The sequence below is a fragment of the Callithrix jacchus genome, chromosome 4 (assembly GCF_049354715.1).
Source record: "Callithrix jacchus isolate 240 chromosome 4, calJac240_pri, whole genome shotgun sequence".
Taxonomy (NCBI): Eukaryota; Metazoa; Chordata; class Mammalia; order Primates; family Cebidae; genus Callithrix; species Callithrix jacchus.
In genome coordinates this window covers 145,695,854-145,723,578 of record NC_133505.1, presented here as the reverse complement: position 1 = coordinate 145,723,578, position 27,725 = coordinate 145,695,854, and the positions used below count along the sequence as shown (strand labels likewise).

General features: G+C 36.2%; 1 protein-coding gene across 34 annotated transcripts in view; it reads left to right on the top strand.

Moving 5' to 3' along the window:
• The window catches only part of REPS1 (RALBP1 associated Eps domain containing 1), a 77,563-nt gene that overhangs the window by 47,765 nt on the left and 2,073 nt on the right, over positions 1-27,725 (top strand). For 5 of the 34 annotated variants that reach the window (XR_013534567.1, XR_013534563.1, XR_013534575.1 and 2 more), the window contains exons 9-18: positions 5,365-5,486; positions 8,859-8,939; positions 14,698-14,785; positions 15,513-15,614; positions 18,130-18,202; positions 19,783-19,901; positions 21,017-21,081; positions 22,842-23,027; positions 24,132-24,227; positions 26,964-27,112. Coding sequence is in view for 18 of the 34 variants with exons in the window: in XM_078370180.1 (XP_078226306.1) it covers positions 5,365-5,486; positions 8,859-8,939; positions 14,698-14,785; positions 15,513-15,614; positions 18,130-18,202; positions 19,783-19,901; positions 21,017-21,081; positions 22,842-23,027; positions 24,132-24,227; positions 26,964-27,112 (1,081 nt within the window). In the remaining 16 variants the exon portion in view is untranslated. The remainder of the gene's footprint in view (positions 1-5,364; positions 5,487-8,858; positions 8,940-14,697; positions 14,786-15,512; positions 15,615-18,129; positions 18,203-19,782; positions 19,902-21,016; positions 21,082-22,841; positions 23,028-24,131; positions 24,228-26,963; positions 27,113-27,725) is intronic. The other 29 variants (XR_013534570.1, XR_013534566.1, XM_078370183.1 and 26 more) reach the window with 10 other exon arrangements.

The window sequence follows — 27,725 nt, the reverse complement described above, 5'->3', positions numbered from 1 at the left end:
TTTCCCCCCATGTTTACCTGTCTTTGGATAATGGGAACCTCCTATATATTGTAGGTAATATTCTTTGAACTGTAATAGATGAGTCAGATGTTGATCAGTACTGTAAGAAGTCAGCATGTTCAGGTTAATTAGAATTTTGGGTGAATAGTTTTGTTTCTTTTCAAACCTTGTTGGACACATTTTTACTTTGTTTTTTTTTTAAACCTTTGGTTTTAATTGAAAACAGTCTTCTACATAGACCCTCTTTTAAGGTGGTCTTACTCAGTATGTTTCCATTTTGTGAAGTGTTGGGGAAAAGTGGAGTTCATTTTGGAAATAAAACTTACTAGTTTTTTGATGCATATAATAAGAAAAAACAAAGCATATCTTAAACGTTGTCTTTCTGCATATGCATTGCTATGCTTGTCTTTTAAATATGAATGAAAAAGTTACCATTTGTAGTTTTCCTTGAAGACTTAAAATTTATCCACACCTGTTTGTTTTTTATTTTACATATTTTTTTCTTAGAAGAATAATACTCTTTAAACAAAAGTTACTTTTGCCTTGATGAAGTTATTTAATGAGGTTGGAACATTGAACCTTCATTATTGAATAACTTCCTAGATTTGTTTGCTGCTTAAAGCAAAATAAGTTTTAAACTGTAAGACTTTAAGGAAGTATATATATTTCTGTAAGATTAATAACAGATGGCAGTCAACTTTTGAGATAAGTTTTTTACTATGTCATGTATAATACTAAGAAAATAGGAGAAATTTAGGATGGATAGGTTACAAGGATAGAATAAAACTAAAGCTCTTTGAAAAAGAGGTTGTTTAGCAGGTATACTGTACTGAATTGAATCTAGGAACTTTCCAGATTCTTTGAAAGGATAGAGAAATGAAAACTTCTTCCAGTGTTTGCAAACGTAGAATACATGTAGAATAAGCCATAGATCAGTGTGATCATCCTGGGTTGTCTCTTTCAGACACATTTTTATACGTGGAAATACTTTTTGCATAACAGCCCTTTTGGGGTTAACTTTAACGAATAATTTAGGCTCATGCTCTTCTTTTTCAGCCCTGATGCTCTGATGATGTCAGGGGCAGAGCAGAACCCACAGGAGGGAGGCAGGGTTGACACAGTGTTCCAGCAGGAGGCTAGGTTGGAACACTGCATCAGGTAAGAGTAAAACTACACCCCTGCCTCCGGAAAAATACAGTCTTAAAGACTAACATTTGTGTGTGGGCAGGAAGCTCTTTGTTGGAGTACTTACATGGAGCAGAGTTGAAGGAAGTATAGCTTATTTGCAGACTGAATGCTTGTCTACAGACTTTTGGTTTCTAGAATATAAGAAAGAAGCAATGTGTAATTTTGCTAATTTATCCCAGAAATAGTTTTTGGATGTTCTAGGACAGTAATTTTTCAGACTTTTAAATCATTTTTTGTTTGCTTGGTTGTTTTTGTTGTTTTTTGTTTCAATGTGGAACAATCTTTTAAATCTTAAAACCCCTTTAAACATTCATAAAAATTGTGGACCCCAAGAGCCTTTGTTTACATGGTTATCTCTATCAATAGTTACATTACTAGAAATTAAAACCGATTAATTTGTATGTTTTTACTTTATGTAATAAAGTAAATCTATTACATATTGGCATAAATATTTTTAGGAAAATAACTGTATTCTCCCAAGATTAAAGAAAAAAATATAAAAGGGGTAATCTTATTTTATATTTTTGCAAATTTCTTTTACATCTGGCTTAATAGAAGACAGCTAAATTGTCATATTTGCTTCTACATTGTCTGTTGTTTATGTTGTTTTCTTTGAGGTATATCAGGGGTCTAAAAACTAAGGCCTATGGGATAGATCCAGCCTACTGCCCATTTTTGATTAGCCTATAAGCTAAGAATTTTTTTTTAACTGTGGAAAAGAGTAATATTTTATTACACATGGAAAATTATATGAAATTCAGATTTCAGTGTCTGTAAAAATTGTTTTCAAACACAGCCATGCTCATCATTTATGAATTGTCTAGGACTGCCTTTGCACCAAAATGGTGGAGTTGGATTGTTGCAACAGGTACCTTATAGCCATAAAAGCTAAAATAGTTACTATCCGGCCTTAAATAGAAAAAAGTTTCCAAATAAAGCCTAGCCCACACAATAAAAGGAAGGACTATTTCGTGGCATTGTCAGATAAAGTAGATATTCTTACGTACTATATCAAAGCACAAAGAAACTTTGTTAAAGCTTAGTTGCAGTGTGGAAGCTGAAGCCACTTAAGGCATTTTTGTACAGTTACTTGGTTTTATGCCATAATGCATTGGGTATTTGTAAAGTATTAGTTCATTGAGTTATACACATCTTTCAGATGTTGATGTATTTTATTATAAAATATTTAAGTATATTTGCTGATTTCATAACCTATCTTATCAAAGAAGCCTTTAAGTGTTGGATATACATTTTCAAAAATTTTGAGTTTTACCTTGAAAGCTGGAGCATTGTCATTAGTAAACATTAGAAACAAATACTGAAAATGATTCTTTCCTTGAAACGACAAGCTTACTTTGTTTTTGAGAAAATGCCCGCTCAGTACCCAAGTCTGAATTATTATAATCAGCTGAAAGATTATAATTATTATAATCTTTCAGGAAAAATGGTATTCCATGAAAAAAGTGACTTGTTCAGCTTACAACTGAATCACACAAGTACTTTTCTGTGAGACAACCATTGTACTTTCTTTTTTTTTTTTGAGACGGAGTTTTGCTCTTGTTACCCAGGCTGGAGTGCAATGGCGCAATCTCGGCTCACTGCAACCTCTGCCCCCTGGGTTCAGGCAATTCTCCTGCCTCAGCCTCCTGAGTAGCTGGGATTACAGGCACGCGCCACCGTGCCCAGCTAACTTTTTGTAATTTTTAGTAGAGACGGGGTTTCACCATGTAGACCAGGATGGTCTCGATCTGTTGACCTCGTGATCCACCCGTCTCGGCCTCCCAAAGTGCTGGGATTACAGGCTTGTACTTTCTTATACAGCAGAAATGCTGTGTATATAATTTCCCATTTTGACATATAGAGGAAGATGTGTTTTTAGGGCTGAGATTTAATAAAATTAATTTTTACTGCTTCATGAACATTCATCAGTGAGATCAGCTTGCATGTTTATTTTCATTTATTTATATTTAATACTTATGTAAGTGGGGGGGCAGGGGATACAATAACTAAGTGAGGAGTATAATAACTATATTGTGTTGCCACTGTATTTAGTGCAGATGTCAACACGGGAAAAGCATTATTACAAGAATAATTTTGACTTTTCAGATCTCTAAAATAAAGTCTTGGGGACTCTCAGGGAGGAGTCTGTGGTCCACAGTTTGAGGATTACAACTCTTGGAAAATAACTGTATTGGAATAGTTATAAAGTACAATTATTTGGGTGACTAGCAATTCATTTCTTAGCTTCAAGTGGCTAGACCCACTGCAGCTTTGTACCAGTGAACCCGAAATATTCCCGGAATCTGTCCCAAATTGTAACTGCCCTGAGGTGGGGGTGTGGTACAGCCTGGCCCTAAATTTATCAGTAGAAAAAATCATAAGAACCGTGAACTTGAAAGCCCAATCAGGACCTCCAGATTGCCCTACGATTGATGTTTAAAAATAAAGTAATAGAGTCGTGCTTTAAATAAGTTCTTTTGAGAATTAGTCATCCTGTAGCTAATACTGTTTTAATTCTGAGTATTTTTATTTTCTTCCACATTCACCTGCTTTGGGGAATCCCTTAAAGATACTTCTTTATTATTCTTCTAGTAGTCTTTCAGTAAATTGTCAAATTTATAGCTACTGTCCTCCTTTCCCCTTGTTATCATTGGGGATAAAGGGTCATAATTTTTTCCCCCACTGAAAACTATCCAGTGAGGAATTTGCTACTACTGTCTATACTAAATAATTTTTTTGTAAGTTCTTCTCTAAGAACTTTGAGTTGAGGTCTTCATAGGATAATAGCTGAAGGCTTCCTACCTCTATACTACCCGGATGCTTCTATTGAGAAGATATAGGACTTAAGAAAGAAATAATTTCTGATCTTAGAAAACAAAAATTAGATGACAATTCTGTACTGCAGACTAGAACTTGCAATTTGGTATAATTATAAAAGTATAACATCTGGGTAAGTAAAAAGGAAATATTTTGAGGGAGGCATGTAACAGAATAAGCAGAAGGGACATTTTGAGAACTTTTTCAACTATCAGTACTTAATTGTGGTTCTAGGAAAATGGCAGTAAAGGAGAATGAATTTAAATAAAAAAGAATACACAAGGCAGCTTATTCAGTAAATATATGAGTGCTCCTATGTATTAAGTCCTATGTTAGGCACTAAAACTTAAAGGGTTTACTAATGAATAGCTGAAAAGTTGAAAGCTATACATTGCTTGGTTATATGGCTGAGTATTTAGAAATCTTAAGTATAGTGCTAACTAACAATTAATGGCAGCTTTCTCATGGAGAAACTCAGGTGCTGTTTTATTCAACTTGCCCATGATCAGACAGTGATATTGGAATGGTGTAACTATGCTTAAAAGTAGAATACGATACCTCAAAATACTTCAAAAACCATTTTGAAATAGTATCATGGATTAGTAACTATCTCAGTTAAGTCTGTAAGTGCCAGTGAGGTTAATGATAAAAGTTAAGTTTCATACGGGCTTGTCGACTTTGCTTTTTTCCTGTGGCTGGGGACTCTCCTTTTGCTGTGTGCCTTGCAAGTATGTGCTGCTTTTTGTTAACAAGGGAGATTTGTAGAGAAAATGTGAGTGAATTAGTATAAATCAGCATATTCCAGGAGAATACTGAGGGATTCTATTTGATGAAAAAGATGTGTGTCTGGAAAAAAAAAATGATTTAAACAAAGCTTATTTACTTTGAGACATCACAAGTCTTGATATACAAATATGCGTACGGATGCTCCAGCAGAGAATTAATGTTTCCCCAAACTTATTTGAGCAGAAAACCTAATTTTTCAAAGCCACCTTACTGATTAGTATTCCATGGAGTAGCATGCACTTTGGAAACTGTTATAAATCTATTTCTCTTATCAGAAATCTTTAAAGCATGTGACCTATTACATTATTACCATGTATAACCTTTTTCTATTTATTTCTAAATAAAATAGATTTCATTTTCATGAAAAGCTATGGTTTTGGGTAGACCATAAGTAGCAGGAATAAGTAGTGTCTGATTGTTAAAATGCTGACTCTGAGAACATAAGGAAAGGAGATTTAGATTATATATTACTACTTGTGAAAGTCATCTTTTAGCTTTTTTAAATAAGTAAATATGCCTAAAATTAACTACAGTTTATTCTTTATAGAGAATTTCTCTATTTTTAAATTGCAGATGTTGGGGATCAGCCAGGTGAGGTAGGTTATTCAGGCTCTCCTGCTGAAGCTCCTCCAAGCAAGTCACCATCGATGCCGTCACTAAACCAGACTTGGCCTGAGCTGAATCAGAGCAGTGAGGTTAGCAAAGCTTTCCTTTTCTTTCATTGAAAGTAACTCTTTTCCAAAGAGGGTGATTTCAATCTATATCTGCATGCATAATTGAGAGAAGACCATATCAATTATACTATGACAAATGTTAGTAATTATGTGACTTTTTTGAGGTTTTCAAAGTATATATTCTGTCATTTGATTTCCACCACTTATCCCCATTAAAATCTTATGAGTTTAAAGAGGCAGATTCAGAAAGTTTAACCATCAAAAGGTTAAACTTGGCCAAGATCTCATATCCAGTGAGGGACAAGAGCTAAGATTTGTACGTAAGTCCTTTAATACCTAATGAACTGCCACATCCACCGTGTCACACTGCCTTCTCAGTCCTGTAAACAAGGTATGTAATAATAATACATTTGGAATTTTAGCACTGGAAATGATAAGAGAAGTGACTAATTCAGTTTCCGTGTGAAGAAAATATGTTTTACAAACCCAAAATCTGTATAATTAGTTTTATTCAATATAGAATGTTTCACCATGCTAAATGTGTCATATATGACCAAGCACAATGGAATGTGGAATTTGGGACAAATGCACTGTTCTGCAATTTCTTTAGAACTCCAATATCTAAAATAACAAAAAAGCCACTGATTAGAATAAGTGAAGAGGACCCGAGGCCTCCGCGAAAATACCTGCTTAGGCCCCATTGTTAAATTTTACTGCTCTGGAGAACTCCATTTGGAAACCACTGCTCTAGCCTATTAGAGCAGTTTTCTTTGTGAACAAGTTACATTTTTTTTTCTTTTTGTAGCATGTAGGAAATGCTAAAAATATAAAAGTTTGTTCACTTTCAGGAAGAAGTTCTAAGCTTCTATCCTTTCCATGTCTTAAAAGTGCTGGATTAAAGAGCATGCTAGTTATTAATAATTTTGGATAGCTGGAAAACAAAAGTAACTAGTGGTTTTACACTGCTTCCTGCTTTATGACAATCAAAGCCAAGATACTTGTGTCTGAGACATTAATAACATCATACCATCCATCCTACCATTGGATGCAAAACCATCAATATAAGTGTTTTTCTAGATAAGGGGATTAAACCTTGAAAGAATTTGCTAATAGAGAGGGTTTATGGAAAGTAAGGTAATTGTTCTTGAGACACTGCTATTTATGCTGCATCTATTTATTTTCTGTCGTTTTTTTAAAAATGGTCTTACATTAAAAGAATATTTTTATCCTATTGATATCAGTTTGTAAATAAAAGCAATTCTTTCTAAAGCATCTCAGATCTAAAGCCCATGTTCATGCTAAATAAAATCATGTGATCATTAGAGAGTAGAGATGGAAGTCCCTTCTAAATTCAGATTTTAGTAGTTGCATTTTCCCTACTGAAATATTCATATCAAGTTTATAGTATTCGGTAATGATGTCATGAATAGCATAATTATTTTCTATATGTGAAAAATCAAAATGCTTTTTTATGATCTTTCTAAAAATATCTAGTTAGGATATGGAATTTAGGTTACATTTTAATTGTCTTCCACAAAGCACTAGTAATCTTTCAACGTAGATTTATTCCGAACTTGTGGTTATGGATGAGACAGTACAGGAGATGACACTGATAATCTCTAACCTTTATGGAGCACTTTTGATATGTCAGTTCTGTTTTTTTTTAAAAAAAGACAAACTATGTATATTAACTCCTTTAGTCCTCTGAACAATCCTATGCAGTAGATAATCGTGATATAGTTGGAGAAACTGAAGCACAGAGAAGTTATGTAACTTGCCCAAGTTTGCATATCATAACTGGCATTCCAGTAGTCTGGTTCCACAGCTGTGAGCCCTTAAAAATTAAGTCATGAAGATGTTAGAGAGTGTCCCTTTGCCCTCCAGGTAGCTTCCATGCAGTCTTGTGAAACTAAAACTTCATGCCATCCAAATGAGGTAAACAAGTAAATACTTTCTTTTTGGCAAGAATCTTCTGTATCTAAACTTTTCTCCGCAGTTAGATAATTAGGATTTTAAAATTTGCTCTGTGTCCCTGTAACAATAATTATTGAGGAAAAAACTAATTATATTAAGAGATACTGATAAGTCACTTGGCTGAGGTGATGCCACATGATAAAAGTAATTGTGGGATTTTTAATTCATGAAATACTTTGAATGCAGTAATATTTCTCAGAATATCTTAATTTTAATATGAAAACTGATCTGTAGGAAAAATTGTTGAATTACTGTTAGCCGTTTATGTAGGTAATTTTCACCAGTGTGGTCATTTGCTAATATTTCATTTTTATGTATCTTCTAAATTTAAATGTCACTAATTTAAATAGTACGTTGAACTTTGAAGCATAAAAATGTATACTTGCCCAAAGAGGATTTTGGTTTATGGGGTAGTTTTGTCTTTGTGTGAATATTTGTGTGTATACATTGTATGTGTGTAGATGTTTTTTCCTCTTTAGAGGATAACTGATAATTCTTAAGAATCAGATTTAAATGATAATTTTAATATAATTTTCATGTAAAAATTCTATACCATTTTATTACTAAGATCTCTAAAACAAATGGAATTTACTATAATTAATGTTGACTTATCACTCCACCTGTTTTAAGAGGTATGATTTTTTTTGTGTGTACCTCTTTTAGAAGAGTAGTATTTCATATCAAAATACATCTTCTGTATATAACTCATGCTCAGATGCTTGATTTGCTCTCATTGTGGCCGCATTCTGATTTTTCTAGCATGGGGTGGGGAGTGGGGAAGTGGGGGTGCCTGATTGGCAGTTCTGTCTTGTGGTCTAGCATGGCCCTGTTTGTAGTGCTGATTGCTGGGGTTGACTTGCTACAGATTGACATAAGCTCAACATATATTAATTCCAGAATTCTTTGCATTTTATCTCAATTATATTTTATTAAATATACATACGTGTAAAATATATGCACGTACATAATAGAATCATCTTTCAGGGGTCGCACTGGCAAGTCACACTGACTTGCTTTGTTTTGACCAAAATTTTGATTCTTTAGGATCATAAAATCAGTACATTAATATTTGAATATTCAAAGAAGGATTTGATGCCTCTTTAACATTTTTACTTGGTAGATGTTTAGAGTTTCTTCCTGTATTTGTTTTATTTTAATTCTGTCAAGCTTTAAGTCTCTTCCATAGAGATTGCAATAAATTATGACTATACTTTTGATTGTGAAGGTCCTCACCTTACGAGATGACTCAGAATAGATAAATATAAAATGTTGATGGAAAAATAGAAATTATGGAATTTTGTTAAACCTATGAAACACAACTTGCAGTGCAACCTCTGAATTACTTTGCTAAATCTTCTCCAGTGATCTTTTACTCCATCTTTCTCATCATGCTGACTTGTCTCTCCTCTGTCTGTTCAGCAGTGGGAGACATTTAGTGAACGCTCTTCAAGCTCACAAACTCTGACCCAATTTGATTCTAACATTGCACCAGCTGATCCTGTAAGTCAATCACTTAGCTTGCTTGTTTGAGATTAATTTTATTAACCCAAATTTCCATTCATTATCGTTTTTAGCTGATATGCATGATTCAGTGGAGTACTTAGAGGGAAGTGGCAGCAGGCTTTTCAGTTTTTTTGTGCTTAATGGTGGGAAAAACATTTTTTGCCATTCCTTTTTTTCAGTTATTTTGTTGAGAGAAAACTACGTTTTTAAAATCTGGCATATGTGTCTAGAAAAGCATTTTTTGTGACAATCTATTTGGTTAACCTTGTCATTTACTAATTAAGTATATATTTTATATACATACTATTTATTTCAGTGTAGTGACAATTTATGTAAATACTATTTTATTTGTATACTTACATATCATGTAATATATACTACATATGTAACTATTTATGCAATGTCATCTTTTATTTTGACATGCCAAATGACGTAGCTTTTATTTAATTAGTATGTTGAGTTCTGTTAGAGAGAATCAAGTTCAGCAATACAAGATGTTGGTCAAAATTCCCCTTTTGCAAAGGAGCCTCTGTCTTGTCTTCTTGTGATTTACTGTGTTGCGTTGAAAATGCTACAAAGTTCACATCCTGATTTTAAAAAAAAAAAACATTGTCTCCACAGAGTTAATTTTATGTATGCTCCACCTGTCCCTTGGGGTTTTTGAAAACCTTAGTTGTTAATCATTCTCCCTGTTCACTTCTCTGCTTTTTCTTTTTTTTTTTTCTTTTAAAGACAAGGACATGCTAATAAGCACTTTGCAAAAATGAAAAGAGGGAGTAAGTAGGAAGTGAAGAAGAGTGTAAAGGCAGGATTTTAAAAATGAGCTGAGTAGAAAGATATGGAAAAAATGACGTAAGACATTCTTTTTGGATGTTTCTGATCAAAGACAGCCAGCATTTATTAATTAAATGTAAAAATGGTCTTGTCATTTTTGAAGAAGTGGCATTTAAAGATAAAGTATCTTCAACAGTTTAAATTAATGAACCTTAGATGTGTGTTTGTTTGTGTTTGTATTTTAAGACTGAGTGTAGTCTCAAGACTGTCGCCCAGGTTGGAGTGTAGTGTAAGATCTCAGCTCACTGCAATCCCAGCCTCCCAGGTTCAACTGATTCTCCTACCTCAGCCTCCTGAGTAGCTGGGACTACAGCACCCACCACCAAGCTGGCTGTGGTTTTTTTTTTTTAAGTAGAGGTGGGGTTTTACCATTTCATCCAGTCTGGTCTCAAACTCCTGACCTCAAATGATCCACCCACCTTGGCTTCCCAAAGTGCTGGGATTATAGGTGTGAGCCACCACATCCAGGCTGATGTGTTTTATCACTTTAAAGAATTTATGTGAAATATAGATGCTGCTGTTGTATTTATTGAATTCAGGCAGATAATATGTTTTTAAAATGTTTATTTTATAGCATATTAAGTATTCAAGGACCAGTTGATATGTAGATTATTTCTGCCTTTTGCTTCTCATTTCTTGCTACATTTAAGGCATTTATTTTTTATTTTACTCTCTGAAAAATGTAAGAGAAAATACAAGGCAATGCTTGAAAACTTTGCTGCTACTAGTAGCTATAATTAAGATCTCTTAGGATATGACAAGTTCTGTAAACTAAAAGTTTTACCTTTATGTTTTTCTTTTTAAGTTTAAAGTTTTGCTTCTCTATATTATTCCTGTCTCATTATTATACAGTTAATATGAAAGTACTTTATATGGGAAGGAAGGTTTGCTGTAACAATAAAGAAACTATTCAATAACCCTAAAAAATAGTGATGATAATCACCCATAGTATTATGATTCTTTGTCAGGCCAGGCAAGAACATTATGCATAAAAATCTAGAACTCAGAAACAAAATAAATTGACCTGTGACTGACAAGAAATGTAAACAAATAGTTGGTTGAATAGCAGTGATATTCTCCATACTTGTTGGAAATAATATCCCAGTTTAGGAATGCCAGCTCTATATTTAAAATTATGTGGCTCAGTACTTTCCTTTGTTACCTCTAGTGTGTCAGGAGACTCTAGGAAAACAGGGTGGTTAATTTGCGTTTAAAATTTCAGTTTAGACCTCTGAATTTGATAAATAAAATTGTCATTTTTAAATATTTATATTTATAATCTAATACCTAGAAATACCTTACTTCTTTTATGGTGGCAAACTTAAATCTGAACTTTGTTTCCCAACCCGTATTCTTAGTTTAAATTTTCAGTTAGAAGAGTAGCCTGCTTTTTGTTCTACGTTGTCTAAGTTTCTTAACCTGCATTTAATACTTACCTGAAGTGTTACCCATCTACAGACCCACACAGGCTGTAGCCACAATCTCACATGATCCTTCGCAAGGCTTCATAGAGATGAGGATTATAAGTATGGAAATAAGGCACTTTCAGATTAGAAGGGAATCACCTGGCCAGGGGAAGGGAGGAACTACACTTCTAAAATGAATTTAACATTTCTTAGAGTATTTGAAATATTTAACGGACTATTAAAAAGAAACCAAATTATAATAATTAGTCATTTGCTCAGTAAAAGTCTGTAAAAAGGTTCCAAACTGGTCTGTAGCATTTAGAGACAGCCACTGCACAGTGCAGTGACCCCATTTGCAGACCAGATGGTTAGTTATTAAGCTTTCATAGTTCTGATGAAATTGAGATTTTGATGGTCTTGTTTCCAGAAACTTGATCTCTTTTCTTGAACTGCTTGTCAGTTAATAGCCTTTGATAGAATCTGCTTCTGCTAGGGTATATATGAATCGAAACACTAGGAAAATTGTAGATGGATGAGAAGTGTAATGTATTAGTTTTTGCCATGATTTATTGTACTGCAAATATATGAAAATGCTGGTTAACATTCCCAGCTGTTCCAGGCTTTATAAATCTGATTTTATGTACACATATACATACATAGAATACAGATTAGATGAATGTTACGAATTAAAGCATCTAAAAAGTTTTCCTGTTTTTAATTCCTAATTTGCTTTATATTTGGAATAAGAACTTACTTTCTCATGAACCATCATATTTTCCTACTTTGATCTTGCCTTATAAAGGTAAATTATGATTTTCATAATTGTTATTTCTGATATTAACTGTAAATTAAGAAAATAGTAGAGTTGCTCCTAAAGCCATGTTTTTATAACGAAAATATAACTTAATCTCTTAAGGCATTCTTACAAATATTTTCCTGAAAATGACTCATTATTAAATGATAAATCTAAACTTCCATCTATAATGTTAATATTTCTTGTAACTATAATTTTAGAGTTATAGGGCAAATGTTAAGTTGATTGGTTAAGTACATGAACCCTGTCCAGATTCTCCCAGAGGAAAGAAATTACTTTGAATGAACTTGTTAGTATAATAGATGTAAAGAATTTGTTATAAATTGTTAGAATTCAGAGATTATGAGCATAAGCCAAGGAGATGTGTCAGATAGGAGAGGGTATGCTGGAACTTAACTTTCTCTAGCAAGAGCTTGGTGTTAACCCAGTACTGTCTCACCAAAACAGTTTCCAACTTAAACTGAAAGGACAGTATCCTCCTCACTAAATTATAAACTTAATTGATTACTAAATATTCAAATTAGTCAGGCTCAGTGGCCTATGCCTGTAATCCCAGCACTTTGGGACGCCAAGGCAGGTGCATCACAAGGTCAGGAGATGGAGACCATCCTGACCAACATGGTAAAACCCCGTCTCTACTAAAAATACAAAAATTAGCTGGGCATGGTGGTGCGTGCCTGTAGTCCCAGCTACTTGAGAGGCTGAGGTAAGACAATCGCTTGAACCAGGGAATCGGAGGTTGCAGTGAGCCGAGATCCCGCCATTACACTCCAGCTTGGTGACAGAGCGAGACTCTGTCTCAAATATATATATATATTCAAAATTTAGGACCTCAAGTTCAGTTTTTAGTAGCAGCACATACAGAGTGTGAACTGGCCCCTCATAGAAGGAGTTGAGCTCCCTTGGTGATGTTTTTCAGCCAATCTATTGCTGTTAAGCCGGATGCTTGATCTGGTCTGGTTTCTACCCTGGGAGTCTCAGTCCCCAGGACACCTCCCTTTTCCTTCTTTTTCTGACAGGCTACCATTGTCTTCATTCTCTCATCCTTGCTTTTGTGCTTTCATTCTTTTCAGGTCTTTACTGTCCGTTCCTTTACTTCTCTAAGGATTAGACTCTCATGAAGTTTAGAAATATTAGCTGTATTACAGTCATGAAAAGGTTTAAGAACAGTATTAGCGTTTTAGAATGAGAATTTTACTTGTTCTGCTTTAAAAAAAATGGATTCCTTTTTGGCAGTTTCATGCTAAATTTTGAGACAATCAAATTTAACCACTTTGAACTAATCTGTAGGAAGTATGTATTGTGCCTACTATTGCAATGTAATAGGCATCTCATTAACTCTGTGTTACAGGTTTTAAAAAGTATGAAAGTTTATTGAGCAGTTTACTAAAAATGAGTCTTCAGTCTCTTAGTTCTTGGATTCTCAGGAAATAGTTTAACATCAAGGCTCACATTTGCATAATTTTATCATATAATTCCTCACTCCCCTCCCCCCCCATCCTGATAGAATGTTGCTCTGTCACCCAGGCTGGAGTGCAGTGGTGCAATCTTGGCTCACTGCAACCTCCACCTCCTGTGTTCAAGCAATGTTTCTGCCTCAGCCTCCCGAGTAGCTAGGAATACAGGTACATGCCACCACACCTGGCTAAATTTTGTATTTTTAGTAGAGACAGGGTTTCACCATGTTGGCCAGGCTGGTCTCGAACTCCTGACCTCGTGATCTGCTCACCTCAGCCTCCCAAAGTGCCAGGATTATAGGCATGAGCCATCGCACCTGGCCTGTTCCTCACTTAACGAATATTGTCTTGAACTGTGCTTTTATAAGAGCACTTTTAAAATTTAAATCTTTCACACACACACGAGACACTTTTTGAGATGGAGTCTAGCTTTGTCACCTAGGTCGGAGTGAGGTGGCATGATCACAGCTCACTGCAGGTTCTACTTCCCAGGCTCAAGGATCCTCCTAACTAGCAGAGCATAGTGGCTCATTCCTATAATCCCAGCACTTTGGAAAGCCAAGGCGGGCAGATCATGAAGTCAGGGGTTCCAGATCAGCCTGGCCAGCATGGTGAAACCCCATCCCTACTAAAAATATGAAAATTAGTCGGGCGTGGTTGTGGGCCACTGTAATTCCAGTTACTCAGGAGGGTGAGGCAGGAGAATCACTTGAACCCAGGAGGCACAGGTTGCAGTGAACTGAGATCATGCCATTGCACTTCAGCCTGGACGACAGAGCGGACTCTTTCAAAAAAAAAGAAAAAGGATTCTCCTACTTTAGCATCCCCATTAGCTAGGACTGTAAGTCATGGGCCATGCCCAGATAATTTTTATATTTTTTGAATAGACAGAATTTCACTGTTTCTTAGGGATTCTCTGGGCTGAAGTGATTCTCCTGCCTTGGCCCCCAAAGTACTGGCATTACAAGTGTGAGACTCTGTGCCCAGCCTTCACATAAATCTTTAATCATTCCATTTAAAATGTGGTTTTTAAAAATTAAACAGGTTGTTAGGCATGTATAGTGAGCTTGATTTTTAAATACAGTTTTAGAGCTTTTAATTTAAAAAGTTTATTTTCATGCCTGCCTTAGTGAAAATGGGAAAGCCTGTCCACTGGTTTTAACAGTTTTGTTAGTTTTGATTATTGCATGGCATTAGCTTGACACTTTAATACAAATTCTGTATTTCCTCACATTTGTCTCTAGGATACTGCTATTGTTCATCCAGTTCCCATTCGTATGACTCCAAGCAAAATCCACATGCAGGAAATGGAACTTAAAAGAACTGGCAGTGGTAAGTAAGGAAGTTGTTGCTGGTTTGTATTTTAGTTTTGCATCAAACTAAAATACGTAAGTAATTATTCTGTTAAGGTACAAATTTATTTCATCATTGCTTATTTTTTAAGCTAGTACTTTCTACAATTAAGTCTATTTTCATGCATATTTATTTATGTTACAGTTTTTAAAAGGAATGTGTTAATTTTAAATTATAAAGTTTTAAAATAAGGGCATTTGAAAATGTGTCATTTCTAATACCCTGTGGGTTTTTATGGTCACCCTTGTAAATTTACATTTAAAATATGTTAAAACTTTAACCGAAGAGTTACATGTTGGCTTTGAAATTATATATCTTGCTTGAACTTTTGGAATGTCTCATTGTAGACGAAATGTTTTAGGGTTTCTCAAACATAGATTTATTTTCTGTAAAAGTCAGCATTATAAATTAATTTATTTTACAGCTTATATATGTAGTATTTAGATAAGTGTGCTACAGGAATAAAATTAAGTGTGAACATGCAAATAAACTTTCATTATAAACTAGCTTCTATTATGGCAGAAAACAGAATTCTAAATAAACAGTTTTACATTTGTTTTTATTAAAAATATTATTTTGTCTTACATTTTATTGATTTACCCGCCACTTCTTTGGATATTTAAATGAAATCTTATAGTCTGAGCTTTATGAATTTATCGATTCAAATACCTATATCTTGTATTTTTACCTATTAATTCTCTATTAGATCATACAAATCCCACTAGCCCATTACTTGTGAAACCATCTGACCTTTCAGAAGAAAATAAGATAAATTCATCAGTGAAATTTGCTTCTGGTAATACTGTAGGTAAGTGAAGTATTACATCTTTCATTTGAAGTTTACCAAATCTGGATTTAGAGGCTATTTCAGATGTGTACCCATTTAATACTGTCTTCACTAGATAAAGTAGAGGAGAGAGACCCCTTTTGGACACTTTGTCCTATCAGTGAATAAATGGTTGCCCATTGACACCTGCTTCAAGGCAGGCCTCGTGTTTGCCATCCCTTTCAGTGTAGCCAGGTTTGGTCTTACGGCTCTTCCCCAGTGAGTTCCTTCCTTTTCTCGCTCACAAGAAATTCTGTATACATTCATTCAGCCAGTGTTAATTGGATACAGTATGCCAGGATCTGTTCTAGGTATTGGGGATTTAACAATAAAAAAGTCTTTGCTGCTATAGAGTTTACATTCTGTATGGGACATAAAAGGGGGATAAAATGTAACTCAGAAAGTAATTAACATTGTAGATAAAAATAAATCCGGGGAAGTGTAGGAGGAGTGCCATTTTAAATAGGATGGTCAAAGAAGGCCTTACCAAAAAATGTCATTTGAGTGGACTTGAATGAGACGAATTCAGCTATGTGAATTCAGAAGGAAAATCAAGGCACAGCAAGCACCAAATGTAAAGTAGGGACTGCTTGTACTAGAATAGCAAACAAATACCTGGAATAGAATTGGTTGGCGAGTTTGGCAGGGAAAGGTAGCAGTGGTAGAACAGTAACAGAAGGCAGTGTCAGACTTTCTTTGACTTATTGAAAGGAAAAGCCAATCAAAGGTTTGAATGGAGTAGTGACATGATCTGAGCCTCCTTTTTAATTGGGTCACTCTGGCTGTCCTAATGATGATAGGCCAGAAGAAGGTGAGAGAAAACAGCATGCAATTTAGGGGATGGGGTAATCAGGCAAGTGAAGATGGTGACAGCTTGGTGTTTAGGGTCCAAGCAGTGGAAGTGCTGAGAAGTGGCTGGACTCTGGCTATATTGTGTACCTTGTGTAGGAAAAGACCTCAGGAGTTGCTTTTACCTGTGTGATACAGGATGTAAGAGAGAGAAGAGTCAAGGGTGATTCCAGGGTTTTTGGCCTGGGCAACAGGGAAATGAGGAAAACTGATAGCAGCGGTTTGTAGGGAAAAAATCAAGTTCAGTTTTAGATACATTAAACTTGAGGTGCCTATTAAAACATCCAGATGGGAATATGTTCATTTTAATGTCATTCTTATATCAACTAGATGATTCTGTGATTTACAAGAAAAAGGAAAGAGATACATTTTGAAATAAAACTAAAATAATCCCTTCAGCTTATGACTCTTCAACTTATGTAGTAATATTCCTTCAGATTGTCCCTAGAGTTTCTATTTTAAAATTTCTTTTTTCTGTCACAACTCTTAGTCTATTTCTGGGATTCTCATCTGCTTCATGACTTTGAGGAAACTGAAAATGAATGTTTCCTCTGCAGAAAAATCTGGTTTCCTTGGCTAATTTCATAAATTTTATTACTGTATAAGCACATTTTATTCCCGTGTCAAATTTTTAATTTTCACATTAATAATTTTTAAATTACTTTTCTTTATTTAAAATATTTCTAATTTGTTCTTTAAAAGTGACCTTTTTGTCCATTACAAAAGTAACTTATTTATTCTATAAATGTGTAATCGATAAAAATGAAATAATCATATTCTTGCTATTCCATTAAAGTCTATGGTTAACAGATTCATTGTTAAGGTTAGTTTTCATTCTGCACATACAGAAATTATGTTTGCATGTAATGTGAACTTGTAATACAGTCATCCCTCAATATGTGTAGGGAATTGGTTCCAGGACCCCCATGGATACCAAAATCTGTGAATGCTCAACTCTGATATGTAGAATGGTGTAGTATTTGCATGTAGCCTGCGCACATGCAAATTTAAATCATCTCTAGACTACTTATAATACCTAATACAATGTAAATAGTTGTTTTATTGGGCCAGGTTTGGTGGCTCACACCCTATAATCTTAGCACTTTAGGAAGTCAAGGCAGGAGGATTGCTTAAATTCAGAAGTTAGAGCATAGCAAGACCTCATTTCTACCAAAACATACACACACACACACACACACACACACACTATATTTGAAAAAAAAATTGTCATACTGTACGGTTTTTTTATTTTGTGTTATTTTTATTGTTGTATTGTTACTTTATTTTCTGATATTTTCTGTCTGCGGTTGGTTGAATCCTCAGCTGTGTAATCTACAGATACATACCACAGATTTGGAGGGCCAGATTGTATATGTACCATTTTTGTGACTTATTTGGAATATTTCTGCATCATTAAGTATTATTTTTTCTAGACTATAACTTGCTTTGTCTACTGTGTAAATATGCCATGATTTATTTGATTTGTAGTTTTTACAGTTAATAACAACTGGGATGAACTGTTAACCTACTAGCCAATCTTTGAATATCTCTGGCTTGAAACAGCATATCAGTTATATTTGTTTGGAGTAGATAGAGCAAAAAAGTAAAGAAATGATTATTATTAAATAGGACATATCCCATTTATCAGCAGATGGTTACAGTAGTTCAGACTCTTTTACTTCTGACCCAGAACAGATCGGGAGCAATGTAACTCGTCAAAGGTCAGTATTTCTGTCAATGAAAAGCATGTTAAAATATCTTGCTGCATTTTAATGTTTAAAACTATTTAGAACCAAGCACAAATGATTTTGTTCTCTAAAAGCTGTTAGGTTACTTTTCGATTTATGTAAAAGACAGTAATTTTGATCCTTTCCAACTTGAATAGAAAAACAAAAAGAACCCTGATTGTCTAAGTAGTATTTTGTGGAAGGTCTAAAAAGAGGTGATAACTTCTTGGTGATAGAAGTTTTATATAGTCCTTTTTTGTACCTAAACAGTGAGAGTCCATTAAGTAATACACCTTATAGCAAGTACCAAAAGAATTCTGTGTTTTAAAACACCATCCAAAAGCACAGCCCAGTGGTGGGCCATGTCCCCACCTTGAAGTTCTATGTTACATAATAACCTTTCAGACACAAACAAGAAAGGGATGGGATAGAGTGGAGGATGGCAAGAGATTTGTCTCCAAGGGCTTTACCATCCTTTAAAAGCTGTGTGCAAGACAGAAACATCTTTCTCTCCTCACATTTTGCACATGGTAAGTATCATTTTGCTATATGCCTGGAGGTTTTAGCGAGGATGCAGATTCTCCAAAGAGCTTAGAGTCAGAAGGCTGCTTATCTTCCTTTCTGAGTCCTCTTCTAGTTCTTCCTGTGTTTCTCAGCATTCTCAATAATCTTGGGTTTTACTCTGCTGTTTATTCCCATATGTGAAGATCAGATTACCAGAGTCCTTGAGACTCTTTTCAGAATATGAAAGACTTTGTAGCAAAGAAGTGAATCTCTAGGATGAGTTGAGTTTGAGTATAGTCACCTCTAAAATGAGATGGCCTGTGCGGACACGTGAAAGGGTATTTCAACTTACTAAACTCCAGACCTTAATAGATTGAAACCTAACCGTTCCTGAAAGTAGACTTTCTCTTTTTATAGTTAGTTTTTCAGACTATTATTACCTTTGATTGAATGGGAAAGCATTACACTAAATACGTAGTCTATTATGGTATCATGTTGACAACTAAGTTTCTTTTCAAAATTTTGAGGCTGGGCACGGTGGCTCACACCTGTAATCCTAGCACTTTGGGAGGCTGAGGTGGGCAGATCACCTGAGGTCAGGAGTTCGAAATCAGCTGGCCAAGATGGTGAAACGGTGTCTCTACTAAAAATACAGAAATAAGCCAGGTGTGGTGGCAGACACCTGTAATCCCAGCTACTCTGGCGGCTGAAGCAGGAGAATTGCTTGAACCCAGGAGGTGGAGGTTGCAGTGAGCTGAGATCACGCCACTGTACTCCAGCCTGAGCAACAGAGTGAGACTGTCTCAAAAAAAAAAAAAAAAGAAAAGAAAAAAGATTTTTTTGAAATTTTGCATATAACTATTTTAAAAATTATTTGCCATATAAAATAATCAGTTGTTTAGGGTACATCATAAACAGTGCTATCTTAATTTATTGTAACACTTACATACCTACTTGAGAAAATGTCATGCTAATAAGATCCTTTGCTGCTTAGCCAAGTTTGAATGCTTAAAAAGAAAAAAGCTCCAGTATCAGTAGTATGACCAAATATAATGGGGTGAATTTTGCAGGTCTCATTCAGGAACGTCGCCTGATAACACTGCACCACCACCTCCCCCTCCAAGGCCACAGCCCTCTCATTCTAGATCATCATCTTTAGATATGAATCGGACCTTTACAGTCACCACAGGTAGGGGCTAGAGAACCATAATATACATGATCATTTAATTTTAAAGTTAATCCAAGACACATACACGTTTTATTTTTGTTTATCTTAATATGTCTTTTAAAAAAATATTTATCTGGCTGGGTGTGGTTGCTCACGCCTTTAATCTCAGCACTTTCAGAGGCAGGCAGATCACTTGAGGTGAAGAGTTCGAGATCAGCCTGGCCAACATGGTAAAACTCCCATCTCTACTAAAAATAACAAAAATTAGCCGGGTGTGGTGATGCACATCTGTGGTTCCAGCTACTTGGGAGGCTGAGGTTGCAGTGAGCCGAAATTGCATCATTGCACTCCAGCCTGGGCGACAGAGTAAGACTCTGTCTCAAAAAAAAAGAAAAAATTATCTGAAGATAAATTTTAGATTAAAAAGATAGCAGACAAGAGGCAGTTTTTTTCTTTAATGACTACTTAAACTGTGTTTAAATACAAATGATGAAGATGGGAACCTGAGAGATGTCACAGGAAATTTTGAAAGAACGACGTTGTGATATCAAGAGGGGAAAACTGATAGGTCTCAATTTGGCTGATGAAGAAGTCATAACTTACCTCAAGTTTTAAATTTTTGGAAATTTTTTGTTATTACATTAGTTAAAATAGAAAAGTTAGGGCAGAGGATGATGATGTTATGTTTTAGTCACTGAGTTTAGAGTGCTGAGGAAAAGGCTAAATAACACCATTGGCTAAGAAAGATTGATGTATTATTTGGAATTCATTTACATACAAATGTGAGAGTGAAGTGTTAAGTGAAAGGGAAAATTTGGAAGTTTTCGTTTGATACCTGAAAGCAGTCAGAGATATGGGAAGAAAATCAAGATTATATACTGTAACTGAAACAGGCAGGAGTATGCCAGGAGGGCTTTATGTAATAGAGGTAAGAAGCAAAATGAGATCTGATGAAATGCTGTGGGATTTGGTCTTTAGGTTACATACAGACTGTGTAACCAGGTAGTATCTGCCTTCCAATACTTACCAGACATTCTTAGAAATCTTTATCATGTAGTCACATTCATTCAGCCTATTTCTTCTATTAACGAAGTGATTATACAGTTACTAAAAAGAAGACTTTTGTATTCATGCAGGACAACAACAGGCTGGAGTTGTTGCCCATCCTCCTGCAGTGCCTCCAAGACCACAGCCCTCACAGGTAATTCTCCAAGGTATTTATTACTAAATGTCCCATAATCAGTTTGTCTGCTAGGTCTTTAATTCTATTCTCAAATTATTTGGAAGGTCAGAAATGATCTGATGGCAATCCTTAATGAGCATTTAGTTCAGTGAGGCTAAATATTATTTTGAAAGATACACATTTCAAGAATGATCTCAGTTATTTTTTGAAGGAAACTTAAAAGTGAAACAAATGATAATGTCTTGACAGAGAAGGGTTTAGCAGAAATGACAATGGATTGGGAGATAGGAGATATCCATTAATGTCCTGGGTCTAGCAGTGGCTCGCAAAATAACTTCACTGGGCTGGGTGCAGTGGCTCACACCTGTAATTGCAGCATTTTGGGAGGCTGAGGCAGTAGGATTTCTCAAGCCCAGGAGTTGCAGACCAGCCTGGGCAACATAGTGAGACTCTGTCTCTAAAAACAACAACAAAATACTTAATTAGCTGGCCATAGTGGTGTACACCTGTAATCCCAATTGCTTGAGAGGCTGAGATGGGAGGATCTCTTGAGCCTAGGAGGCTGCAGTAAGCTGTGATTATACCACTGCACTCCAGCCTGGGTGACAGACTGAGACCCTATCTCAAAATAAAATACCCCAAAATAACCTCACTGCATCTCTCTGGATGTGTTACTACATGAGTTAAGGAAGTATAATGACCTCTGCATCCCTTCCAGGTCAATATTACAGTGTTGTTGTAGACCTGTTTATAAAATCCTTTGGGACAGCCTTAGTGGCTAAAGTTAAGGATCACATCATATGTAAAATGAAGGAAGTGAGATTTAGCAGGGACTTGAAAGATAAAGTGAAATTTATTGGGGAGAAGGCATTCCAAACTGAAGGTGGTGACATCCACAAAGCCATGGAGGTATGTGTTAAGCCTGGTACATTCCTCAGGGGAAAACAAATTAGTTCAGCACAACAGGATTAGATGTGTGGAGTGATGGGAAATGAAACTAGAGAGGGAGGGAGGAGGCAGAGCATCTCCCATATCATGGTAAGAAGGATAGAGTTTTTCTTAGAGGGGATAAAGAATTTTTTAAAGGGAAGAGACTTCAAATTTATTTCTTTAGTATCCTTTACTTCCTTTGTCATAAAACATCTCACACTATTTTAATATCTTAGGTACTTATTCTTTTATTCTGCTATGGACTGTCAGCTTTATTAGGATGTGAGTGGGCCTTACTTGTTTTGTTCACAAGTAGATATTCAGTAAACAAGTTTTTAGACTGAAAATGTAGCAGCCTTGGTCTGGCAAAGGAGTGGTAGATGAATTGAAGGGAAGTGCTCTGACATGTTCAGAGAATAGTTAGAATAGTGTTTTTCATACTTTAAAAAGAGCAACCTTTTTAAGAAACATAGTGAAACATTTTAAAAAAAATAAAGGAACAAACCTATTGTGCATTAGCCCAATTAAGAAAAAAATACTTGCAAGTGGAGAGTGATGGTAGGCCAGACCCACCCTCTCCTTCAGTGTACGTTCTTTGCAATAAAGTTTTTGAAAAAATATCTTTTTATTGGAGGTTTATTATCTTAAATTTTTGTTAGTGTCTTAGCTTTTCACTTATGGCTTAATCATTTATTTAGAGCTAAAGGTTACTGTAATACACCTCTCTGAACTTACAGATAATAAAACCGGGCATCTTTATATACTAAATTTTCAAAGAGAGGAAGAGTACTCTGTGACACTGATAGGCTGATAAAATGTGTGTTTCTCTGTTCTGAACCATTGCACAGGCTCCTGGTCCCGCTGTGCATCGCCCAGTGGATGCCGATGGCCTCATGACTCACACTAGTACCTCACCTCAGCAGATACCGGAGCAACCAAATTTTGCGGATTTCAGCCAATTTGAAGTATTTGCTGCATCAAATGTAAATGAAGAACAAGATGATGAAGCTGAGAAACATCCAGAAGTTCTGCCGGTCAGTTTTCAAGGGCTTGGCTAATTTTCTGCAGGTAGTCTCTTCCCATACCATGCGCTGTCAACCTAGCAGATATTAGAGGGGATCTCGGCGGTGAGCCGAGATCGTGCCATTGCACTTCATATTCCCTAGGTCAGTGCTTTTCACCTTTTTTATTGGCCTCCAATATTTGCTGGTTGTAGTGTAATGCTTAATAAGTATTAGAGTCTGGTGGGGTGGGGGATTGTTACGACAGGAAAAGATACCACAACCTGGCCATTGCTAAAACACTGCTTTGGGGATTTCTGTCTTAATGCTAAGCATCTGACTGCATGATTTGGTGAAGATTTCCATGTGATAAGAGGCCGTGGTTACCATAGCTCCACTCATTGCAACTTTTTCCCAAGGATAATTTCTCTAGACGTAACTTCTGTATCTAATTACAACTTTAACTAGAACTAAATCTTAGCCAGACTTCTAATTGAAGCATTTAAAATTTGTATGAGAGTAAGTTTCCTTAGTTAAGCAAAGACTACAGGATACCAAAATTTAATATTTACAGTGTTCTAGGAGATTCTATTGTAGTTCCAATGGCAAGAACTTCTCTAGGAATCTCTGACATAAATCGCTGAGCATAAATGTGGAGTTGGAGAAACCTGAGGAATTCTGAAATCTCTGTCATATAGATCATAGCCATGGAAAATTCCCTACTAGCTCCCTTTTCAAACCTACAACTTTCTGCCAGGCCCATTAGGGGACTGGGCTGCATCTAGGAGGGTTGGGGTGGGCATGTAGAGGTGTGCAGAGGGTACCAGACTCACTCCCCTGGATGGATGCCTCCCCTCTCCCAACCATGAAGACTTCCCAGACTAACCACTTAGAGATTCAGTGCAGTAGCTGCATCCTCACCTTGTCCTCCTCTCCCTCACACCCTATTACCTGTCCTCCCCTCTGCCTTTCAGCAGCAGAGAAAGCTCATTTAATTAGATTCCTTCAGGTTCCTTATCATCTCAGATTTCTTGTCAGAATATTTTTTTTGACATTTTGCTCTGGTTTGTTACATATTCTACATTTATGCATAATTATATATTGTATATGATTAATAGTGATAACATTCATTTCTAGGTTGAAAAAGCTTCTGATCCTGCAGGTTCTCTTCGAGTTGCCAAAACAGATAGTAAAACTGAAGAAAAGACAGCTGCTAGTGCTCCCGCCAATGTGGTATGCAAAATGTCTTTTATAATAATAATTTTGTACCTCATAGGTTACGTGAAATAATTTTTAGAAATAAGGTCAACTGGCCGGGCGCAGCGGCTCAAGTCTATAATCCCAGCACTTTGGGAGACCAAGGCGGGTGGATCACGAGGTCAATAGATCAAGACCATCCTGGTCAACATGGTGAAACCCCGTCTCTACTAAAAATACAAAAAATTAGCTGGGCATGGTGGCGCGTGCCTGTAATCCCAGCTACTCAGGAGGCTGAGGCAGGAGAATTGCCTGAACCCAGGAGGCGGAGGTTGCGGTGAGCCGAGATCGTGCCATTGCACTTCAGCCTGGGTAACAAGAGCGAAACTCCGTCTCAAAATAAATAAATACATAAATAGAAAGAAATAAGGTCAACCAGAAATCATCTAACCCATTTCTCTGCTTTTCCCTGTAGGATAGTCAGTCAATCTCAGAACAAAGTCTGACTATTTAATGGAGATATTCTGTAATCTTACGTTAAATATTTGTCACAGGTTCTCAGAATCTTAAGTGGTTATCACATTCTTCCCACTATATAAAGTAGGACTTCTTTATAGGTGAAATTCAGTTTCTTTTATTGTAGTCTTGAATATAATAGAGGAAAATTATCAACCCTGTTATTGTTATTCTCTGTGCTCTTAACTTTTTCTTTAACTGTTTTAGGGATAATTTTTCCCCAACATTTTATTATGAAAACGTTTAAGCATACAGAAAAATTGAAGCAATTTTTCATTGTATATCAGTAAATCCACTACCTTATATACCATTATTATTTTATTATACTTGCTTTACTACATATCTCTCCATGCCTTCCATTCATCTGTCAATCCTTATCTGTTTTATGTATGTGTTAGCCCGCCTGCATTGCTATAAAGGAATAGGCGAAGCTGGGTAATTTGTAAAGAAAAGAGGTTATGCCAGGCACAGTGGCTCACACCTGTAATCCCAGCACTTTGGGAGGCTAAGGCATATGAATCACTTGAGCTCAGGAGTTCAAGACCAGCCTGGGCAACACGGCAAACCCTGTCTCTACAAAAAGTAAAAATATTAGCCAGGTGTGGTGATGCATGCCTATAGCCCCAGCTACTCAGGAGGCCGAAGTTGGGGGATTGCTTGAGCCTGGGAGGTGGAGGTTGCGGTGAGCTGAGATAGTGTCTGTCCTACACTCCAGCCTGGGTGACAGAGTGAGACCCTGTCTCAAAAAAAAGCAAACAGGTTTATTTTGCCTCATGGTTCCGCAGACTATACAGGAAGCATGGTGGCAGCATCTGCTTCTTGTGAAGACTTGGGAAACTTAGAATCATGGGAGAAGGCAAAGTGGGAGCAAGTGTGTCACATGGCAATAGAGGGAGCAAGGAGAGGTACCAGACTCTTAAACAGCCAGTTCTTTCGTGAACTCAGAGTGAGAACTCATTCATTACCATGAGAAGGGCACCAAGCCATTCACAAGGAATCTACCTCCATGACCCAAAGACCTCCCTCTAGGCCCACTTCCAGCATTAGAGGTCACATTTCAACATGAGGTTTGGAGGGGATAAATACCTAAATTATATCATTGTACTTCAGATTGCAACTATCAGTACATTTTCCCCTTGAGGGAAGAATTTTGGTAACTTTTTTTTCCTGTTATCTGGACATTCCAGTAGGTATAAAAACAGCATGTGTTTCTGAAGTGCTTAAATTCTGCTTTCTGGACACTCTCTGTGTATTAGTCCATTTTCACACTGCAATAAAGATACCACCTGAGACTGGGTAATTTATAAACAAAAGAGATTTAACTGACTCACAATTCTGTGTGGCTGGGGAGGCCTCAGGAAATTGACAATCATGGCGGAAGGTAAAGGGGAAGCAGGTGGCAGGATAGAGAAAAAGTGAGGAAGTGCCTCACTTTAAAACCATTAGCTCTCTTGAGAACTCCCTTACTCTCATAAGAACAGAATGGGGGAAACCGCCCATGACCCAGTCACCTCCTTCCAGGTCCTTCCCTTGACACATGGAGATTACAATTTGAGGTGAGATTTGGGGACACAGAGCCAAACTGTATCACTATGTTGTATTACTGTAAGTTTTTAAGTAAAGAACTTTATTTTTTATCAACTCAACAGCAACAAATTAAAAATAGCACTTAACTAAAGAGATGGTTTTTATTTAATTAAAAACCAAGTAAATGCCAAAACACCATTTTTTATTCTGCTGGGGCAGATTCATAATCTCCAACAAAATGTCAATTCATTTTCAAAAGTTATAATTACTGTGCATATTAACAGTGATGCTTTTTTTTTTTTTAAAAGAATTGCCTAGCTTTCCATTACTTTATAATGTCAATATATTCATCAAGATGTATGTTAGTATTTTTGAGTAAGAAATCCTGTGGTGATAATGGATAGATATTTCTGGAGACTGCCTTTGTTTATTGTTGAACAGGATTCTGTATCATATTTATCTTAAAACTGAATGTTACAGTCTTGCATCAGTATGTTACTCTAAAAAATTTTATATTGCAGGTACATTCATGATTGTGGTGTCAACTAGAGACATCCTTTCCCACTGTAATTTAAGTTGGTTCTTGCCACAAATACATGGCTTTAAAGTAGGACAAGTAACTTTGATTTTCCAAGAGCAAATGGCCTAAGGAAAGCAAATGTTGTTGCAAAGTGCTAACTATGAATGTCTTCAGAAGTGCTCATTATTAATGGAATTCTTGTCTTAAAGAGCAAAGGCACAACACCTCTTGCTCCACCACCTAAACCTGTTCGAAGAAGATTAAAATCAGAAGATGAATTAAGGCCAGAAGTTGATGAACATACACAAAAGACAGGTGTCTTAGCTGCTGTTCTTGCATCACAGCCTTCTATTCCCAGGTAATCAAAGCTATTCTTAGACTCATTTAATTACTGGGAAGAAAAAGCACAGCAATAAAAATAATCAAATGGGCCAGGCATGGTGGCTCACGCCTGTAATCCCAGCACTTTGGGAGGCCAAGCTGGGCGGATCATTTGTGGTTAGGAGTTGGAGACCAGCCTGACTAACATAGTGAAACCCCGTCTCTACTAAAAATACAAGAAAATTAGCCGGGTGTGGTGGTGCACACCTGTAGTCCCAGCTACTTGGGAGGCTGAGGCAGGAGAATTGCTTGAACCCAGGATGCAGAGGTTGCAGTGAACCAATATCGTGCCACTGCACTCTAGCCTGGGCAACAGAGCAAGACTCCGTCTAGAAAATAATAATAACAATAATCAGACTGAAAGAAATTATGGTCAGACTAGTTCTTTAGTTAAGCAGAACCTTGTCATGTATAGGTAGGTATTCGTCCCATTTTTTCCCCTTTATTAAATTGAATTCCAACTCCATTTTAACATCCTGTTTCAAACCCTGTAGCAGTATATTTTTTAAACTTGATAGTTTATAGTCAAACTGGTGTTACGGTGTTCTAGATCAGGAATCAGCAAGTTAAGTCTTACAGGCCAAATTTGG